The sequence below is a fragment of the Macrobrachium nipponense genome, chromosome 41 (assembly GCF_015104395.2).
Source record: "Macrobrachium nipponense isolate FS-2020 chromosome 41, ASM1510439v2, whole genome shotgun sequence".
Taxonomy (NCBI): domain Eukaryota; kingdom Metazoa; phylum Arthropoda; class Malacostraca; order Decapoda; family Palaemonidae; genus Macrobrachium; species Macrobrachium nipponense.
The window spans coordinates 45,892,227-45,916,112 of NC_061102.1; the positions used below are offsets into that span (position 1 = coordinate 45,892,227).

General features: G+C 34.5%; 1 protein-coding gene and 1 long non-coding RNA gene across 2 annotated transcripts in view; both read right to left on the reverse strand.

The window, feature by feature from the left end:
• The window catches only part of LOC135212738 (uncharacterized), a 170,313-nt gene that overhangs the window by 31,140 nt on the left and 115,287 nt on the right, over window positions 1-23,886 (reverse strand). The window lies entirely within an intron of this gene.
• Window positions 18,006-23,886, reverse strand: part of LOC135212398 (uncharacterized) — a 56,488-nt gene continuing 50,607 nt past the window's right edge. Inside the window, exon 5 of the mRNA XM_064245767.1 lies at window positions 18,006-18,815. Within this exon, the coding sequence (XP_064101837.1) occupies window positions 18,006-18,815 (810 nt within the window). The remainder of the gene's footprint in view (window positions 18,816-23,886) is intronic.

Consider the following 23,886-nt stretch of genomic DNA (forward strand, 5'->3'; position numbering starts at 1 on the left):
ATTCTCTAACCTATTTCTCTGTAACTAAGATTCGTATAAGTACGAGATTTTGCTGTAGTGTAATTTTTAAGAGAATCATGAATCACAAATTATAAAGAATAGACACTTGTCCTGTACGAAGAGGCAAAAGGCTCGATTAGCCAGAAATGGATATGAACACGACAGTATAAGAAAAAAAAAATCCGCCTACCCTCTCCCTCCACCCCCACTTCCACCCCCTTCCTCTTCCTTCCTTCACCTCTCCTCCCCATCCTTCTCTCTCTCTCTCTCTCTCTCTCTCTCTGAATGTTACTTCAGTTTAAGTATATTTTGTACGATTTTTTTTTATCTATCCATCTATCTAATCTAATAATAATTTACAATGTTTATATCTAACGATTCACTCGGTAGCTGGCATTACGGTACAGTACGGTACGGTTGATATTTAGCCTATGTGTACGGTACGGAATTACGCAATGACAATTTTACCAAAGTACGGTACGGTACTGTTCAAATACGGAAAAATGTGCAAATTCCGTACCGTACTACCTTACCTTAGGCATGGATATATTACTTTTGCTCTACGTTGAAAACAAGGGAACAATATTAATTAATTATTAATAATAATAACCAGTGATATAGTATTTTTTTTACTATTATTCTTAGCATCAGCAGCAGTAGCAGCAGCAGTAGCAGCAGCAGTAGTAGTAGCTATTACTATTTTTATTTTGAGGTCAAATTTTTTTTTTCTTTCTTTAGTGACTATTGATTTGGGTTAGGAGTAAATGATTATAATGATTAGAGTGAGAGATATCTGCATGTATGGTGGAGTAGTAGAACGATAGACACTGTGATTGATGGTAAAGCTACTGTTATACTTGTGTTTGGTTACCTCCTTCGCAATCTTCATTTGGACTCAGGGCATCAGCCATATGCTTGTATTACGAAGGTGAAGAAGAGATGGCCGGAACATAACTGTCGGCATGGTAGCAGAAATCCGTTTGTCACGCAACTTTTCAACTTTTTTTTTAGCAAAGAGAGAGCCGCCTATTGCCTACAGATTGGTTTGAATAGGTAACTGGTTATAGTTGCTCTGTGTTACAAATAAAAATTGAGCATTGTTACCGGACATTCATTAGAGTTAAAGCCTTGATTATAGCGCAAAAATTATAGCAAAATCTCGTACTGATACCAGTCTTCATTACAGGGTTATTGACCAAAAACGTGACTGCACTGTCTGTGAAACCCACAGTAAGGGAGCTTTACCAATTACAATTAAACATTACCTTTTATTCAGGCTTGGAGTAATTGTCATTTATCTGAAATGTTTTTAATTACACGTTTTGAAGTTAACTGTAATTGCGTTTGTTTTTTATTTATACTTAATGGTAATCGTAATTGTAACTGAAAAGTTCAAATAATAAAGTACTTCATTTGAAATTGTTATCCTAGAGCAGCCCTCTTACTTTTCGAGAACTCATCTTAACCACATGCAATAGAGATGTTTTGAGTCGCTACCCAATTATTTATATTATATTATAAGGGAGAATGTTAACAAACCGCTACCAATCTAAAAAAAATTGTATTCCATTTATTTCCTTATTTGTACAAAGTTTTGCGAAAATGTTTTCCAATATTTGAGTTTTGTATTTCAGTATTATTTTCTTATAATCAGCATAATAATTTTCAACACAATAAACATACTAACAATTTACTTAGGCAAATCATAGGATGTTAATGATAATTTCTGCAGTTCTAAAATATTTTAGATATGTTTGTTTTGTATTTGTACTGAAGGTATTAAAAGTTACAACTTACAATTGTTGCAGAAATTGACTGTAAAAGTACACTAAACTCAAGTATAAACACTTTGCAACTATCTGCATTTGTTTAAGGAAATGGGTGTGCGAAATGTAATTGAATATTAAATTTTATATGTATGTGTAGCTGTGATTACAATTGTGAAATTATACTAATGATCGTATTTGATATTGTTCCCCATTTGTAATTGAAATTGTAATTGTAATTCGATAACAGGTCAGGTAATTATGATTCGAATTGTAATAGACATAAAGCAAACGTAATTACCACTAACCTGCTTATATTACATAAGACATGCGACAGTAGCTACTTCATACGAAATGGATAAGCATAAAATCATGGAAACAAAAATAATCTTTTTTAATGTATACATGGGAGAAAACTGATTAGAAATTCAGTGATTTTTCCACTGCACTTCGGCCTCTCTCGGGGCACCTGTGAATTAATTGTTCAATCTTCAATCGACTTAATCTTTCTCGGGATCTATGGGGTTCATGTCTGCACCCTTATTTGGCCAGTCAACCAATTCAAATCCTCTCGACCTTCAAACCATTCCTGGACTATTTTGGCCTATGGACCGTATGGATGGGGCAGCTGTCATGAATGAAAATGACAGGATTAAGTGAAAAGGGATAATTCCGCTGGTGAAGTGAAGGGAGAAAGAAATCTTGAAGAATTTTAACGTATTTTTCACTGATGAAAACCTTGATATTACATATACCATGTAAGGAAATCCAGGACCACACGTTTACGGCTACAAGCCACTCCTGGCCACTTCGTAAATGTTTCCTTGGTATTATCTGAAGGAAAACAATCTGAATTTTTTTACAATTTACGCGTTGCTTTCCGTAACAGGAAAAAAAGTATATCTTAGTTTTACCAGACCACTGAGCTGATTAACAACTCTCCTAGGGCTGGCCCGAAGGATAGATATTTTTTGCGTGGCTAGGAACCAATTGGTCACCTAGCAACGGGACCTACAGTTTATTGTGAGATCCGAACCACACTATATCGAGAAATGAATATCTATCACCAGAAATAAATTCCTCCGATTCCGCGAATGGCCTAGCCGGATTCGAACTTCGGACTACCGAATTGGCAGCCGAGCGCGAAAAAAACCACTCGTCCAGCGAGGAAACGTAACAGGGAAAATAATGATATATCGGTAGGGGGAAATGTAATGCTAAGTAACAACCCCTGCATTAAGATAATGTCTATTCATCTATGAGGATTAATACTTATTACAAGTTTGCATCCTCCAACCTCTTATACACTAAAACAGCTCGAAAGTGGATTAGTGGAATTCACGTTAAGAGAGGAACAGCACCACCTTTAGTAAACAGTGTTTCAAACAGACAATTAAAAATTTTTCATTATGAAGACATACAGAATTTTAAACGTTATCAATGACAGTAATGACCTGAGATGTTGCAATGCCAGTAACAGCCAACCAATCAATCAGTCCCACTAATCTGTGATTTAATATATCACTTTGTTCAGTGATAACGATATCACTGCTACAGCACCCCTATTACACGCTAACAAGTTTGTCACCCAATCATGGCTAGACTAAGGTGCTGTATAAATTTTTGATAGGTTATCTGTCCTCTGCTAGTAGTATTCGTTATAGTCTCCAAATGAACAGCAACATATAGTTCTCCGGGCACAGATCGTCGCTCTACGAGAAAGTGGGCTTTCAATACGTGCTGTTGCACAGCATCTTGACGTCTCCCCTACAACAGTAAATAAATGGAAAAGGAGGCAAGCTTACACTGGAAAATTTTTTTTTCTTTTTTATTTAAAAATCATATCAAGTACATTTTACAAATAAATGCATATGCTATATATGTAATTTATGTACACAAATTTACAAAAAAATCTCAAAATAAATCAACAACACATCAAACCAATTCCTATCTATTTTTCATAAACTTTAAAATACACAGTTGAGGTACTTATCAGTAAAAAATAAATCAATTTTTTCTTTAAGAAGGATTTTCATCAAATACCTATCATAACTAAATTTACTTTTTATAGACTGATATATTTCATTTATATCAAAATTTAACTGCCTCCCTATCCAAATTGAATATAAGTACCCTGTAGTTAGCATAATATACGTTATATATTTTTTTCATTTTTTACTTGAGAAATCTAACATTAGGATCTTAAGCATATTCACACCCTATCCTACATATATCACTCAACATTTTCTGGAAAAATCTTACTACTGGTTTTTATAAACTTGCAAAAATAGAATATGTGCAATGTGTATTCTATATTATCACATCTATTACAATTATTACTCTCTTTTATCTTAAGCATAAACAGTCTATCATTCGTTGGTAGAGATTCATGGATATATTTGTACAGAAATTCTCTTTCACTTACTCCAATAAAGTGATGATTTACATTTTCCCAAACTACTTGCCCAATCGAGAAGAGATAGTTATCCTCAACTCTTGCCTTAACATCTTTACATAGGTACATATAAATATTCTTACTACACATAATAGGAAATTTCCTACAATCACTATTTCTCTAATAACGTCGATTACTACTGAATAGAATTTTGGGGTATTGTAGGAAACCTCCTTAGGGTAATCAATGTCTATTAAGTAACTTAACTATTCTACAATAATATTTACATAAGCCTATGTCATTATTCAGATCTTTCAAGACAGTAGAAATTAAAATAGATTTGGCTTTATAAAATACATTTATTATTCCTACCCTCCTCTATTTCTTGGCAAACAAAGTGTTTCTGCTAACTGGCTGATACATCCCTTTCCACAAATACCTGAAGATACATGAATTTATCTTTTGAGCCTCCTTCTTCATTAGTGGCAACGTATGGGCTACATACCACACTTTTGAACAAATCTTAGTGTTTGATTATAACAGCTTTTGAAAAATGGATAATTTTCTCTTGCTCAAACATACCTACTGATATTTCTATTTCCTAATAACGTCAGTCCAATTTTTCTCCTGAATTGTCTCAAAATTATTATGATAATATATTCCTAATATTTTTAGTACATTCTACAGTCTTCAACCACTTCACAGGCCAAACATTTCTCTCTTTCCACAATCCAATACCCATTATTGAAGATTTTTCCTTATTCAGTTTAGCACCAGTTTGCTAATTCGAAGTGTGTTATTATCTTTCTGCTTCACAAATCGACTTGTCTGTTGACACAAATAATAGAGGAGTCATCAGCATATCCTTGTAAGCACACATTTTTATCGTTAGGAAGCTTCAGACCTTTAATATTCTTATTACTCTTAATTGCTAGATACAATGGCTCCTGAAAATTACAAATAGTAACATAGACAATGGACATCCCTGACGAACAGATCTTTTAATCTGGAAATAGGGGCTAAATATTCCATTTACACAAATACAACTCTTACATCTTTTATATAAAATACTTAACCAACAAATAAATTCACTAGGAAATCCAAATTTCTTTAATATTTTAATTATAAATTCAATATTTACTCTATCGAAGGCCTTAAACCAATCCAGGTTCATTATAGCAAAGTTTCATATTATTTTGTGAAGCATTAAAAAATTATATCTCTAACTGTACTATTACAATTTACAATTGACCTATTCTGAACTCCACAGTACTGTTCTACTGATGTAATTTTAGTCATAACAGATTTCAACCTATTGGCTAACACTTTGGCTATTATCTTGTAATCTACATTCAGCAGTGAAATTGGTCTCCAATTATCTATTTCCTCCAAATCTCCCTTCTTTGGTATTAATTTGATGATACCACTATATTGGGAATCTGTTTAATTCACACTTTTCTTTAATATATTTTAGAACCTCTAAAAAATCTTTTTTAATTATTTTCAAAATTTTTTTATAGAATTCAATTGGAATTCCATCTACTCCAGGGGTCTTTTTATTATTCATTGATTTTATCGCATTATAAACTTCTAGTTCAGTAAAATCACCTTTCAAATGTCTTTGTCATCATCATCAAGTATATTATTACAAAATGAAAGAAAGTAATTTTGCATATTTCCATCCACAACTGACTTTTTCATATAATTTTTCATAATATTCTTTTATATATAACATATAGCATCTGTATTTTCCACGGTGTGACCATCTCCACTTTTAATCTTACATATAAGTTTTGAGGCTTTATTGTTTTTTTTTTCTCTATTTAGTAGATACGAAGACAATTTTTCTCCTTTAACAAGGTCATCAATTCTTGCTCTTATCTTTATTCCTTCACACATTTCATTTTGAAATATTGTTATATTTTTCTTTACAGCCTCAATTTCTTTATATTTCACATTTGCTACATAGCTCTCCTCGTACAGTTGTCGCAGTCTATGCTGTAACAAATTCAACAGACCATACCTTTCCGGGCTAATCTCTTTCCTACTTTCAAGAAAAAACAATTTACATTCTTGTTTAACCCATTCCCACCATAAAGCAATGTTACTGAAGTTAAGCTTTTTAGATTTCAATCGATTCCAAAATGAAATAAAATCTTCTGCTATACCATTCACATTTAAAAGCTCAGTATTAAGTTTCCAAAACCCTTCCCTATTTTCATTCTTATTAAGTTTTATTTCTAAAACAACATATTATGATCTGAAAAGCTTACTGGGATATTGCTTACTCGTTGAATTTCATTCTCACACTTTTTGTGTAAATCCCTATCAATTCTTGAACCGTAGTTATTTCTCACATAGGTATAGCCAGGGCTACTACCGTGCCACCAGATACATCTTTAGCCTTAAATCTCTAACAAGTCTTTCAATGATTTACTTACGAAAGCATTATTTCCCATTACTACAGTCTTTCGGTGATTCAATACAATTGAAATCTCCTCCCAAGATAAGATTTTCATTATTATGTCTCAGATAAAACAATAGTTTAGTTTTGAAAAATTCTTCCCTTTCTTTACATCTTGCCGTACCAGAAGGGGCATATATTAACAACATTAAACTCTCTCTCATTATACAGTATTCTCATACCTAAACCTGCCCTTCAGAATCCATTTCTCTACTCAGTATGTCAATTTTCTTGTACTTTGTGGTACATATTATGGTTCCTCCTTTAGAGAGATGAGTAGGATTAAAACCTACATCAAAGTTATCTGTTAGAATACTCCAGTCTTTTTATATCTTTAACATTATGTTCCTGTAATAATAAAATATCAATTTTAAAATACTTAACAATATTGACAATTCTCATTTGTTTCTTGATATCATTTAAACCATTTATATTCAAGCTAGCTATGGACAATGCCATTATGAAATGTGAAAAATTAAAGTGTAAAATAAAATAAAACAGGAAAAACCATGACATTATTCTTTTACACGCTTTTTCTTGGTATGCCATTTATATTCCTATCATTACCCTTCCTTTCCTCTTTTCGTTTTCGGGAGCTTTAGTAAGAGTTATCTTCCCAGGATCCTGCACTTTTACATTCCATGTCTTGCTGCTGTCTTCCAATCGGCTTCTAGTTTCGTTCTGGTTATCGTCGTCATCCGTTTCCGTAATATGTCTTCCATTGATTCGCAACCAGTCGCTTGACTCTCTTCCTCTTCCACATGAATGTCCTCTTCCATTTCCTTGTGAATGTCCGCTGTCACAACTACTTCATCAGTCCTTCTTCAGAAGAAATATTTTCTTTGTTTTGTTCGGAGAGTTCAAGAATAAATAATCCAAGGAATCAGAGATTTCAAACGGTGAAGTACTCTGTCGGGAGATTCCTAGTGGGCCAGGTTTTATCACATCCTCGTCACTTGTTGATCATCCAGTCGGTCATTCTCTCCAGTTTTATTCTCATTCCTATTTCCCTTATTGCTTTCCAAACAATCTGTAGTCGTGGTTGTTTCGCTTAGCTTTGTATTACCTTCGAGTTGTTCATGATTTCCAAATTACCTGTATTCACCGTTTCTTGATTAATTTTTCCTTTGCATTGATCTATGTTGTCCTTACCATTGTCAGTGTTCTCATGATTCTTTTCGTTATTATCTCCTTCATTATCCACATTCTTTTTGTTTTTGCCCTCATTGGAGGAAATTCCACTTCGTTATCTACATGATCCTTGCATTTACATCACAATCGGCAGCTATGTGGGCATCATTTCCACATATGTAACAGGTTCTCTTTTGGCCATTGTATAAGAAAAATGAGAGTGTATCCAAAAACGTAATAGATGACGGGATGTTCTTCTTTATTAACATTTTAGCGGTCCGTGATCCCATTTAAAAGCCCTTCTCCTTTTCCAAGCCTGTGTTTATTATTGCGAATTTCATGCACTTTTCCGTATTTTGATAACACATTCTACAATCATATCATTGTCCATGTCAAATGGAGCACGACGAATTGAAACATAAGTGAATAAACTACTGAAGTTCAGAATCTTTACACTTTGTCCCTGTCCGATATCTAACGTTTTACCGTCGAATTTTCAATAAATTCATCAAATACCACAGTATTCTCAAACTTAATCACTACCTTAGTTGTTTGACAAAAGCTGGAATCCAATCAAGTCATCATATTCAATCTTTAGTTCCTCAAAATAACTCTACATACTAAATTATATTCAGGATAACATGTAAAACACAGTCCAGCGGAGTCTTTCCTCCTTAATGTAGGCGAATAAAACACCATGATCAAAGAAAACGGTATTTCCCAGTGCGCCTGCGCCTGAGGCATAGCCTCAGGGCAAATAAGTTTCTGTGCCCGATGCTAGGACAAATGATGTTTTATTAGATCTAGGCTACATCAATATTAAAGCACTATCTTAGTACATATCAAGTATACAATCACTTCAGGCCATGTTGTACATACGTCAGTCCTATTGAAAACCAATAAAAGTAGCTTAATTCCACAAAAATAAGCCCAAAATCAAGAGCGTTGGTGACGACGTCTTGTTTACATTCGGGTTCTTCTTCTTCTGGCTCCACCTTTAGTAAACAGTGTTTCAAACAGACAATTAAAAATTTTTCATTATGAAGACATACAGAATTTTAAACGTTATCAATGACAGTAATGACCTGAGATGTTGCAATGCCAGTAACAGCCAACCAATCAATCAGTCCCACTAATCGTGTGATTTAATATATCACTTTGTTCAGTGATAACGATATCACTGCTACAGCACCCCTATTACACGCTAACAAGTTTGTCACCCAATCATGGCTAGACTAAGGTGCTGTATAAATTTTTGATAGGTTATCTGTCCTCTGCTAGTAGTATTCGTTATAGTCTCCAAATGAACAGCAACATATAGTTCTCCGGGCACAGATCGTCGCTCTACGAGAAAGTGGGCTTTCAATACGTGCTGTTGCACAGCATCTTGACGTCTCCCCTACAACAGTAAATAAATGGAAAAGGAGGCAAGCTTACACTGGGAAATTGACGGACTTTGGATAGCACTTATTTATTTCATTTATTTATTAATTTTTTAAACTATAAACCTTATAAACCCGTGAAATTATGAAACCTAAATTACAGTTGCTTTGGTCCTGTTGAACTCTAATAGTGATTCTTTCTCTTTACTTCCCAGAATACCAAATAGCGTTCCCATAATTAAACAGGCTATAATTAATCTTGATTATCTAGGTATCTGCATATTAATTACCTATTTCAGTTCGAAGACCTCCACCACGAATGACCACCCGTTAGGATAACGACGACATTCGACGAGCAGCATAAGAAGACCCTTTTACCAATACTATTGCTATTTGTGAACATCTGGTATTAAATGTTTCGGCTATGACGGTGCGAAGACGTCTGCATGAGGCAGGAATACCTCATAGAATTCATGCCAAGAAGGAATTTCTCGCCGAACGGCATCGTGCTGATAGGCTTGCCTTTGTTCAACAGTTTGTGGGGGAGGTTATGGAATTTTGGTCTCGAGTCGTATGCAGTGACGAAAGGTCTTTTACTAGCAGAAGTCATGGCAGAATACATAACTGAAGACCGAGTAATATAAGGTGAGTTTCTATAATCATTAATAACAGTCAGCCTATAATAATTATAAGCAAGGGTAATATTATAATCAAAAGATAATAATTTTGTCAATAACCATGTATTTTCCGCTAATTGAATTATATTGCTAAGAGAAGTGTGAAAATAAAAATTCTTCATTGAAAACCCCTCATTAGTTCTATTATGGCCAGCTTTCAGGCATTAAGCAAATGCATTATTAATGTTATGAATAGTCACGTAGACAAACTTATAATATAGAGTACAGCCTGTTTACTGAATTAAAGAATATCATATCATAACGGACTGTTGCAGATCAAAGTTAATGCTATTATAAGTATTAATCCTTGCAGATGAATAAACATTCTTAACTTATTGCAAGGGTTGTTACTTAGCATTTTATTTCCCCAAACGATATAGAATTATTTTCCCTATTACGGAAAGCAACGCGTAAATTGTTAAAAATGAGATTTTTCCCTTCAGATACTACAGAAGAAATTTACGAGGTGACCAGGATATGGGCATGTCACAGTAAACGTGTGGGGCTGGATCTTATTATATTATAATGGATGATATCACCAGGATTGAGTGGGGGTTCACTGGTGAAAAATACATTGAAATTCTTCATGATTGCTAACTTCTTTCACTTCAACAGCGGAATTATTCCTCCCCGCCTGCTCCTGTCATTTTCATTCACGACCGCTGCCCCATCCATACGGCCAGAGTAGTCCAGGAATGGTTTCAAGGTCGAGAGGATCTGCAGTTGCTTGACTGGCCAAGTAAGGATACAGACATGAACCTCACTGAGAATATTTAGGCTAATTTGGTAAAATGTTGGGAATCTGAGAGGGAGAGGAGACCAGATCAACTTATGAACCTCTGGGAACACAATGGAAACTCTTCCACAACCGACCACAGAATCATCAGAAACCATGAATCTTCTATGCCTAACAGATTGCAAGAGGTGATCTAGAAGGAAGGTGGCTGGATTTCTCACTAATATTAAAAATAAATGTAAAAATTGAGTGTGTATATTTGGATTACCTCATGGTCATGATTATTATAATTTATTTATTAGAAAGGTGAATTTGATATTTTAAAGGAGTTCAAAATCTAAAGGGAATTTCGCTATCCTGATTTTTTCTTTAAAAATTATCTAAAAAGATAACCTTAGGACAATATCATTAAACTACATTTCTCCAAATAGCTCTTTCCACAATGGACAGGTAAATAACTGAAGGGGCTGTTTAACAATAGAGACGTCTGTCTATTATCCTCACACGAATGATGATAAGAGCGAAAGGAATTTCTGTCCGTATGACATTAAAACATTTATCACAATTAATATATTAGAAAATATAAGCCAAGTAAGATAGTTTATCCATATCATGTAATAATTATTGTAATGAACGGCGTGTAGGGTATAAACTCTACTGTATATTCAAGAGGGAATACAAACCCAACATCGGTAGAGCAAAAGCAAGAAGCTTGTCAGTTTGAATTACATTTTAGAATTCCAAAACCTGTAAGACGACTTAACAACAAGACTCAATCCCGAGACCAACCCCCCACCCCCCCCCCCCCGAAAAAATATATATGCATATATTAGTTTAGTCAAGATTAGACTGTGTTGATGACATATCAAAACTGCATACTTAGCGCAGTGGTATTTCTAGATGACATGTCACTTTAAATTAGCTGATATGAGAGAGAGAGAGAGCGAGAGAGAGAGAGGAGCTAAGGTGTCGGACACTTTCAACACGTTCATATTGTTTGGGTATGTTCAATGAAGTGCTACTGCGCTTCTCTTTATAGCTTCCTATTATATTATTGGTAGGAAACGCACTGCAACGGATACTATAAACTTGGCTTATGTGATAAGGTTAAAATATCCTGTTATGATGTTCGTGATTCTCTCCAATACCAATATAACTCTAAAATTTTTATCAATTTTAAGTATTGCGTAATGCATATGACCGATATATAATAACAGACACGGTGGTAAGATAACGACCTAGACGAAAGTTAAATGGAATCTTAATAAACAAAATTATATTAAAAGTGAGACAGTAATCTTAGTTACAGTGATATAACCTACTCAGATTTCTTTTTTTTTCTTTTACTCCGTGTGAGTGTGTGTGTGTGTGTGTTTCTCCAACCATACCTAATGACTCCTCCCACTGAAAGAATTCCAGAGCTTACTGGTGGAACTCTTGCTAAAAGAGGAAGAGTCCTCCCCCCGTCCCCCTTAGTAAACACTGTTACCATATAATTTTTCGAAGTCCCTCAAGAAGGTGTACCAGGGAAACCTGTGTCCAACTGTACAAGGACAGAGCTAAACGTGTAGCGGCTTTGACAGCAATAGCCGCGGAATTACGCAAGACATGTGCTGCCATTACCACAGGGGATATAAAACGGAAAATAGAAACCCTGCGAAATCAATACAGACGTGAAATGTGATTGGTTGAAAACTCACGCAAGTCAGGAGCTGGGATAGACAACATTTACATCCCCATATTATGGTGTTTTAATGACCTTTCTTTCCTTAATGATGGTGACACAATCAGACCATCTCTCTCAAACATAGATAATGCCACCAACGATACAGCTGAGGAGGAACATTCTGATCATGAGGTATGTACTGTGTGTGTCTGTCTCTCTTATTTTATTTATGCTTTATGATTTTAGCATTGGATTATCATATTGTGTTTGACATATCTCCTTTGGGTGTTTTATGCTATTCATAATTCTCTATTATCCATAATTCTCAATAATACTTTAATTTTTTTTTATCTAATTTTAACTATATCTATATATATTATATATTATAATATATGTTTTATATATATATATATATATATATATATATATATATATTGTTGCTTGTGCTGTTTTATGAATTTTTGCAAACATAAGTTATTCCAAATCTGTATTCTACATTTGTGGCTATATTTCAAAAACTTATGTAAAGAATAACCAATATATCATTGTAAATATAGTTTATCATCATCATCATTTTTTGTACTCTCTCTCTCTCTCTCTCAAGATCAGATATTAACTATGTGAACAGACAGGATGTGTGTCGTGATAATTTCATAAAATAGTGCGTGAAAGGAATATGTGAGCACATACTCTAGTAATGATTTTTCCAGTATGAACAATGATAACGAGGTTTATGATGCCGATATGCATATACTCGTTTCATGGTGAGAAAGAAAGAAAAGCTACGTACATAACGGTTCATTTATTATTATTATTATTTTTTGTTAAGAAATTCACAATTCCGTGAAAACAAATTGTTTAAAAAATATCCACAATTATATATAAAAATATATTTCTATGTAAAAATATAAAACAAAGACTTTCGAACACTTGAACGGTGTTCCTCATCAGTGTGACGTTAAAATGGAAGGAAGAGGGTAGTTTCCCTCCGAAGAGCATCTAAAAAGGTGGGCGGGGCGAGAAAATAATAACAGCCCATCGTCGAAGTGCTGGTTCGTGTTTTACGTAATCCCAATCTCAACAGGCAGTTGCGCCAACCTCCTCGATCTCCGGACCTGCGAAGTTGCTCCTGCTTGCACTGCATAGGTGCCATAGCCGGAAACATCCGCTGGGACGTCGGCTATCTGGAGAGAGAGGGGAAGAGGAAGCAGAGCATCAGGGTTCACATGGTCAACGTCGGTTTTAAAAATAAATTCTTTTAAGTAATGCCTGGCAATGAAACTGTTTATAAAAGGGTCTTCATTGGTAAACGACTTGTTATCCTCAAAAGATATTCCCATGTTTATAGCGGCGCCTTCAACTAGTCTTCTCACGTGAGAATCGTCGCTTTTAAAAATAATTTGTGCACCATCCCAATTAATTCTGTGGTCTAAATTAAAACTGTGAGCCACCAAAGCGCTGCCCTGTGCATGAAGATCATAGGCCCTTCTGTGTTCCCTTAATCTGACCTCTAATCCCCTACCACTTTCCCCGTAGTAACAACCACTGCAATCCTGACAAGGAACCTTGTAAACATCGTTATTTCTCTTGGTACTGTTATTATTCTTTGTAAGAGCTTTTGCCAAAGTGTTTTTGTAAGTATAAACTATTTCTATGTCTTTTTGGTGCTTATTTATATAATCACCTACTTTTGAGATTACATCGTGAAAGGGCAATGATACACGTTTCTTGACTTTCATTTCTTTATTCTCTTGACCAATGTAAAACTTCTTTTTAGCTCGGCTAATTGCGTCAGTAATAAAATGTTCTGGGTACTTTAAGGACCTAAAAGTGTCTACGACATGTTTGAGTTCCCAGTCTAGAAATGCGGGGTCACATATGCGAAGGGCCCTTAAAACAAAACTCATAATTACATTCCTTTTAACTTGTTATGAGTGGTGGGAGAAATAATGAATATAATTCTCTTTGTTGGTAGCTTTTCTAAAAACTGAAAATTTAAAAGAGCTACTGTTTACATCCCTATGAATTAAAACATCTAAGAAAGAAATCTTACCATCAACCTCTTTTTCTACTGTAAATTTTATCGAATCGACAACGTTGTTGGCAGTATTCAGTAAGCAATCTAAAGCTACGTCATCGCCGTAAAAAACAATAAATATGTCGTCTACATATCTCACCCACAGAGAGGCTTACAGTTGGGGACTATCTCTCTAATATTTCAACTTCTATGAACTCCATGCACAGGTTGGCTAAAACTGGTGACAATGGTGAACCCATGGAAACACCAGCCTTTTGTTGAAAGTATTCATCATTAAAAGTGAAAATGGTAGTGTCAACACAGATTCTAACCAAGTCTAGAAACTGGTCGCAAGGAATAGGAAAGTTGATAGTCCCTTCTTCATGTCTCTTCTTTAGATTTTCCAAAACATAGTCAAGAGGAACATTTGTGAATAGGGATGTGACATCGAGGCTAATCATCCTACCATCGGTACGGTTAAAACACCTTAATCTGTCAATGAAATGGGAGGAGTGTATTAAGTGAGCATCAGAGATGGTGCCGAGTAATGAACTAAGGGACTTAGCTAACCATGAAGCAAGAACACACTGTGGGGCATTACAAGTGGCAACTATTGGACGGAGGGGAGTACCTACTTTGTGTATTTTAGGCAAGCCATAAAAATATGGCCAACTAGGGATTTTTCCAGAGATTTTTGACAAGATAAGCTCTTTATGGGCGGGGTCCTGCAAAGAATTTGCGATCTTTTTAATTTTTCGATTGAAATCCTGCTGAGTTTTTGCAATGATGGGAGGGTTAGTTAATTTTATATAGGTATTAGTGTCGTTTAATAACTGGTAAGCCTTATTCCAGTAATCTCGTTTATTCATAACTACTGTAGAACCTCCTTTGTCAGCTTTTACAACCATAATATCCTTATTTTTAAAAAGACAAATTAGGGCTTCTCGATGTCGTTTCGGCAAAACCTCAAATTCCTTTCCAATTAAGCTTTGTTTAAGAATAACACCTTTCAAAAAGTTAATATTATATTCTGGGTATTTGAAATTATGAGGTTGCTAGACTTAGGGGTTTATCACATGGTCAAAAATTACAACAAAAATTCCTCAGACTTTGTAATGTTTCAAAATGGGAGATACATGTGGTTAAAGTTCTCAATCTCTCCGACTTTCCTTTAAATCAACAGCAATTAGAAATTCTTAACCTGGGTCTTGGGTTTTGCTTGGGCAACAGTAAACAAGATTTTCTTCAAGGTATCAGCAACATAAACTATCATAATTTCAAATACCCAGAATATAATATTAACTTTTTGAAAGGTGTGCATGGAGTTCATAGAAGTTGAAATATTAGAGAGATGTAACCCCAACTGTAAGCCTGCTCTGTGGGTGAGATATGTAGACGACATATTTATTGTTTTTTACGGCTATGACGTAGCTTTAGATTGCTTACTGAATACTGCCAACAACGTTGTCGATTCGATAAAATTTACAGTAGAAAAAGAGGTTGATGGTAAGATTTCTTTCTTAGATGTTTTAATTCATAGGGATGTAAACAGTAGCTCTTTTAAATTTTCAGTTTTTAGAAAAGCTACCAACAAAGAGAATTATATTCATTATTTCTCCCACCACTCATAACAAGTTAAAAGGAATGTAATTATGAGTTTTGTTTTAAGGGCCCTTCGCATATGTGACCCCGCATTTCTAGACTGGGAACTCAAACATGTCGTAGACACTTTTAGGTCCTTAAAGTACCCAGAACATTTTATTACTGACGCAATTAGCCGAGCTAAAAAGAAGTTTTACATTGGTCAAGAGAATAAAGAAATGAAAGTCAAGAAACGTGTATCATTGCCCTTTCACGATGTAATCTCAAAAGTAGGTGATTATATAAATAAGCACCAAAAAGACATAGAAATAGTTTATACTTACAAAAACACTTTGGCAAAAGCTCTTACAAAGAATAATAACAGTACCAAGAGAAATAACGGTGTTTACAAGGTTCCTTGTCAGGATTGCAGTGGTTGTTACTACGGGGAAAGTGGTAGGGGATTAGAGGTCAGATTAAGAGAACACAGAAGGGCCTATGATCTTCATGCACAGGGCAGCGCTTTGGTGGCTCACAGTTTTAATTTAGACCACAGAATTAATTGGGATGGTGCACAAATTATTTTTAAAAGCGACGATTCTCACGTGAGAAGACTAGTTGAAGGCGCCGCTATAAACATGGGAATATCTTTTGAGGATAACAAGTCGTTTACCAATGAAGACCCTTTTATAAACAGTTTCATTGCCAGGCAATACTTAAAAGAATTTATTTTTAAAACCGACGTTGACCATGTGAACCCTGATGCTCTGCTTCCTCTTCCCCTCTCTCTCCAGATAGCCGACGTCCCAGCGGATGTTTCCGGCTATGGCACCTATGCAGTGCAAGCAGGAGCAACTTCGCAGGTTCGGAGATCGAGGAGGTTGGCGCAACTGCCTGTTGAGATTGGGATTACGTAAAACACGAACCAGCACTTCGACGATGGGCTGTTATTTTCTCGCCCCGCCCAACTTTTTAGATGCTCTTCGGAGGGAAACTACCCTCTTCATTACATTTTAACGTCACACTGATGAGGAACACCGTTCAAGTGTTCGAAAGTCTTTGTTTTATATTTTTACATAGAAATATATTTTTATATATAATTGTGGATATTTTTAAACATTATTATTATTATTATTATTAATTTATTGGGAGCCTTTTTTTTTTTATTTAGTATTAGTATTATTTATTATTTATTATTAATTATTATTTATGATTATTTAGTTATTTTATTTTAATTTTAATTTTGAATTTTTAATTTTAAATTTTAATTTTGAATTTGAATTTGAATGAATTTGAATTTGAATTTGAATTTGAAATTGAATTTGAATTTGTCATTTGTATTTGTATTTGTATTTGTATTTGTATTTGTATTTTTTTTTGATATTTGTATTTGAATTTGAATTTGAATTTGTATTTGAATTTGAATTTGAATTTGAATTTGAATTTGAATTTTGCAATTTGAATTTGAAGTTTGAATTTTTTTAATTTTATTTTTATTTTATTTTATTTTTTATTTTATTTTTTTTTTTTTTTTTTTTTTATTTTATTTTTTTTTTTATTTTTATTTTTTTTTTATTTAATTTTTATTTTATTTTTTTAATTTTATTTTAATTTTTAATTTTAATTTTAATTTTAAGTTTTAAGTTTTAAGTTTTAGTTTTTAGTTTTAGTTTTAGGTTTTAGTTTTAGATTTTTAGTTTTTAGTTTTAGTTTTAGTTTTATTTTGTTTTAGTTTTAAATTTTAATTTTAATTTTTAATTAATTTTAATTTTATTTTAATTTTAATTTTAATTTTAATTTTAATTTTATTTTTATTTTATTAATTTTTATTTTTATTTTTTATTTTTTTTTATTTTTATTTTTATTTTTTTTTTATTTTTATTTTTAATTTTATTATTTTTATTTTTATTTTATTATTTATATTTTTATTTTTTATTATTATTTTTATTATTATTTATTTTATTATTATTATTATTATTATTATTATTATTATTATATTATTATTATTTATTATTATTTATTATTCTTATTATTATTATTATTATTTTTTATTATTTATTATTTATTATTTATTATTATTTATTATTATTTATTATTATTATATCTGTATTTTCTCGTGACTAAAAATGTTAAATTTAAAAATAAATGCACTACATTGATAGCTAAGCAAAGAGGTAATTAACACAATTATTAATCATTTATCGATCTATACTGCCATGGCACTGCCCCTTCTCCATTAAAATACTGCATATATTGTTCAAGGACATTCCTGGTATCAGCCATGTCATTTCGGCTCACCCTCTGTAGCCCTGGTAATTCATAAGTTTGTCGCCAGCTTCCAGGAATAATGTGTCCTACTGACAAATCCTCAACATCTAAACATCCTTCAGGCGTGTGGTGGCTCACATGGTCTCTCCTGAGGAAGTTATGCAGAGATGTGCATGCTAAAACTATGGTATCAAGTTTTGATGGCGGTAGTATAACAGATGGCATAAACACGCGAAATCTGTTTGCCAAAATGCCAAATGCATTTTCTATAGTACGTCTTGCCCTGGAGAGACGATATGAGAAAATACGTTCCCTTCTAGTCTGATTAGTATGTGGAAAGGGTTTCATAATGTGTCGGCGCAACGGAAATGCTTCGTCTGCCACAAAAACGTATGGTAGTGTCATCTCACTTCCGGTAACCATTCGATCCCCTGGCAGACCAGCAGTTTGACTTGCAATACGAGTATTGAGAGTACAGTTGTCCCACACGCCTCCGTCTGATACTCTACCATTTGTGCCTATGTCTACATATATAAATTCACAGTTTGCATCACATATGGCAAGGAGTACGATGCTGTGGCTTCCTTTGTAATTAAAGAAGTACGAACCACTATCAGGTGGAGGCCTTATCAACACATGTTTCCCGTCAATAGCCCCCAAACAGTTTGGGAAATCCCATCTTGTTTGAAAACCATGTGCCACACGCATCCATTCCTCTGGGGTTGTAGGTGTCTGTAAATGAAATGTAGAAGCAGTATGTCAGTGAACTTTAGATTAAGCAAATATAATGACTCAATTCCATGACCTTTACCTGCATACTTTCATAACCAAGCAGTCAATCTTTCTCTCCCTCTTCTTTTTCTATTTTTTATTTCTATTTTGTTTTATCTCTCTTCTCTCTCTCTCTCTCTGTCTCTCTCTCTATCTCTCTCTCAAAAGAAAAAAATTCCTGATATATATAATTATATATATCTATATATATATAGATATATATATATATATATATATATATATATATTGCACTACACGTGTCTATTCTCAATATTACAGATTTTCAACGATCCAGTACTGATGGGAGTTGGTGAAACATCTCTTGCAGCAACAACACCTGTAATGACACCGCCTGTAGTTTCTACTGCATTTCCTACTGACAATACGGACAATTCAGCCAGAAGTGACACCTCTACTACAATGAATACTGCCAATCGATCAGGCAAAAGGATGCGTGACGATGTTATGCGGGAAGCCCTCCACCAGCTGAGGGAATTGTCGTCTACACAGGATACTGCTGATGATTGTCCTGCTTTTGCAACCGTAGTTGCAAACGATCTTCGACAATTGAAAGGGGAAACCAAAATCTATGCAGAAAAACTAATTTATGATGTTGTTTTACTTGCTAAACTTTGTCGTCTTTTGTCGACATCAATGGTTAAAGAGTAGTTTTTCACATTTATATTAGTAGTGATAGGGGTTGGGAGGGGTTTTTTTTTGGGGTGTTGTTTGGTTGTGTGTTTGTGGTTCTTTTGGGAAGGTAAACGTTTATTGTTGATAGAAAATTACCATTACTTGTTTTTTTTGGGAAGGGTTCGTCAGGATACACAATTTGGCATTATTCATAATTAGCATAGAAAATATAAGATTACTTGGTGTGGAAGTGATGTTATCATTAACCTTTAAAGAAACACTCACCTTTAAATAATCATCTTTGAGAACTGCATATATGGCTTTGTGATGGTAATTGCTTCATAGGAAAGGAATTTGAAGGAAAGGAAAATGCATTTTCGAGAATTTTGGCAGTAAGGAGGCTTTCGCGCCCGTGTTGGAGGCGCCTGTTCTCGCAGCTGTTCTGGAATCGTCGGGCGTGTTGTGGAGCGCAACACGCGCCAATGTGTCGGGAGAAACGCCGCGATTTCTTATGCAATACCTGGTCTAGATTCATCTAGGAAGTTCTGGAAATCTCACGAGTCTGTGACGCTCGCCGTAGGCTCCGCCCCCAGAGTGCCATATAAATACGACGGTCGTAGCAGCAGCAGCAGAGATCGTAAAAGAGAGACACCAGTTAGTCACAGAGAGATACCCTCAGTAAGACCCACTGATCAGATTAACAGTGAGAGATCAGCAGCAGAGATCGTTAGAGAGAGACTAGAGACGAAGGAACCGACGAAGGATCAGAAGAGTAGTCATCTTCAGGAGTGGACGACCGTGTTATCTCAACGTTGAGCAGACTTCAGGGAAGAAAATGTCCCGCTAGAGGTTCTGGGGAGTTCCTGCCTTACAAGTAGACTATTTTCTGCAATACGGAGTCAAGAGGACGTCCGCAATCGCCGATCTCCTTTTGTGAAGCCTTCGCTTCGAATTGCCAAATTGACTAGCAAGTATTTGAATTGCCTCACTGTTCCCCCAGTTCATGCAGTGTAAGATTCTATCTTTTTATGTAAATAGGAGATACCATTTTGCATTTACCTATGTTAGTAAGCTTGTAAATAAACCTTTGTTTTTAGTGTTTCTTTCTATATTCGTATCCCCAGTTTCAACTGTTGGTGTTGAAATATTTTTTTTTTTATTATTTCATATCGAACCTGAAGCGGACCTCTCTCAGAGGCCGTAACAGGCTTCACATGTCTCCGGTATAATTAGAGACAAACTCTGCTTTGATATCCTTGTGGTATATTGCAGCGATGTATATGTTTTAGGGCTGTTGCCTTGTATAATAAGGCGCCCTATGAGGTAATGTTAGACTTGCGATAATCTTACGCTAAGTCGGTTGGTATTGCACTTCCATATTCAATGGAGTGTCTTGGGGTTTGTAGATCACTTACGAAGTCGGTATTATCTTCTTGGTTATGACGACGATGTGTTAAACTCATGATGATTCGGTGATGAGGTTCTTGTAGAAAACACAAAGTATGAAAATATATATATATTCTTCTGAGTTTACATGGTGAAGATCAGGTATGATTGTACAAGTCTTCTAACGCCGATAGCTTGATCGCTTCTGCCAATGATGATGGCTAATTCTATTCTCTCTACATGATAAAGCTTAGGTAAAGATGTACAGGTCTTCTAATGACGATAGCTAACACTATTCTGCCTCTACTACCATCTCCGTTACCAGTCATAAAGGAACAGACAGTAGCTCGAACATATGAACATACAATCAGATGACATAGTTACATACGAACACACAATCAAAATGAGACACGCTACAGATCACGTAGGCCGCTTGAGCTATAGGTCACGGTGTTTGTCTCAAGCAGGAAGCTTGGACTAAAGTTTATAAACAATTGAATGACTACAGGTGACGGCATGTTATCTTAGCCTACTTTTATTGTATACGTCATCTTTAGCGTCTCTAGTCTGATCACATTCCTGCAAGCAATCTGGTTGACCTCTTTAGTTTTAGTCTTTTATATATATGGACTAACATTCCATATTTTTATTATGTAAACACTTACATTAGCTCGGTCAGCTACCAAAACCAACCACTGAATATTACTCAAGCTTGACTTGCATTTGACTTATAGGAGTGTGATACAGACACTATGTGAAAATAGAAAGTACTTATAAGTAAAAAAAATTCATGGTGTACACAAATACAGATTCAAGTAATAAAATATTAGACATAACATGCATATGATATTCGTAAATAATAGTGATCACATGATATATACTGATACAGTTTTTCACTTCATCTCATTAAGATACATATGCTACAGAAAATACTAATGTACTCTGATAATCGCATAGAATGAAGATTAACATGATAAAAATCATATTTTAACTGATAAAAATTTCATATATGAATTGATAAAAATTATTAATGTTTATGCTAACTGTTATATATCTGATTCATTAATCCGTATACTAACTCATATATAACTGCAGATATTGGTAAGATAAAAGGTAACAGAGTGATTATAGGCTACCTGATTTATTTATACATATGTATATGGATTCATATAATTATGATTAATATATGTGCACTTTAAATAGATTCCTATTGCGTACACGTAAAGATATATTTAGATTCTGTTATTTATGATCATTTATATATAGATTCCTAGTGCGTACACGCAAAAATATATTTCGATTCTGTTATTTATGATCATTTATATATAGGATACATGATACTACTATATATAGGATACATGACCGAGGTTATACTACTTCACATTTAACTAGTGTTCGAACAACTTTTCGTCCATTACACAGTTCCAGACAACCACCTATAGCCAAATGAAATGGCCAATTTCAATTGGTTAAAACAAGGGGAAAATTGTCTGGCGGGGTCCAACGTTCTATTTCGGCCTCATACTTATTCTCTGCATCCTAAGCTACACGATTACGTTCGCGATGAATAAAATCATCCCCAGCACGAGTCCTTCGCCAGCAAAGTAGAGTTGAATATCCTTCGGGTCGTAATTGTCGGAAGTATGTCCCTTTTGTAGTCGATTTCCGACAGCCGCCGGAGCATTCCGCATTAAAACGAGATTAACGACGGGATACGGGTGTCGGTCGAAGAAGTCCATGATGGTGCTTATTCCTTTCACATTGTAGGCGGTTGTTACTCGACTGCCGTCGTCCGCAGCAACGAACAATTTTTTGAAGTTGCGATGTGAAACTCTCGTACTGCAGGATATTGTAACCAGGTTCCATTAATCAGCCTGCAAGTGAAATTATATTTGTCACAAGGGCAAAGTAAATTCAGACGACATCCAAATACAGGGGAGGGGAGAGAGCCATTAAGACCAGACTTAACCCACATGAATTCGCTGATATTTGTGGAATTCAAAAGAGTCAGCTGTACAAACTTTTTTATCCATGGCATTAACAATGAGTGAACCTATCCAGGTCTATGAGGACTGTAAAAAATATCCATAATTATAAAAAATAACAGATATCAATACGAATCCCAAAGAAAATTCGATATTACTGGTAGTAAGTTACTCGACAAAGAAGTGGAAAACGGAACTGTTTTTAAGATTGCCAGGCAACATAAGAGTCAAAGAGAATATTAATCATGATTCTGTATTTCTCTATGCTAACTGAAATTAAGTTGTGATAAAATCTGATCCTATGTGCCCCTAACAAAAGTTTCATATTCAATTTTCTCGCGCGCATCCTCTGAGGTTAATTTTAAAAACTATTAATAGGCAGGCGATGCAACGAAAGAATCACTATGTAACTAATTTCTATATAAACTTTAAGTTTTTTTCAAGAAAATGTGACATTTTCCCATGAATGTGATTTACTTGGATTGTAATAAACTAATGTTGCAAGTAAATATTTCATATCCATGACTTGATACTTCTAAATGTCTATGAGGTTCAGAAAAAATTAATTCATTTTGTTGTTATAGAAATTCTATTTGCTTATTTTATTTATTAATTTTAAAACGATTGCAAGTCCTTAACTAAAATTGCATTGCACACACGGATAAGAATAGGTTTTGTGGTATGTCATGTGACCTATGAACCACATGTGAAGTTCATGAGCTAAGCATTCCTTTCTCCAGTCAATCTGCTTTGCAAGCGCGAGATGAAGCCTGTGCAAGCAGATATTTGAGGTTAAAGGAATCAGTGCTGATACGGCAAACGCGACAGACCTTCTAGAACTGATGACGTCGTCACCAGCTTAAGAGTTACGTTACTTGCTGTAAGAGATACGACTTTAGTATTTTCAAATGATATTTTTTTGTTTTAATTCTCCACCCACATGAGAAGAATGTCTGAAAAAAAACAGTACCAAAATTGAACAATATATTAGTTTCATGTTGGAAATCTGCATGATTGTAATTATGTTA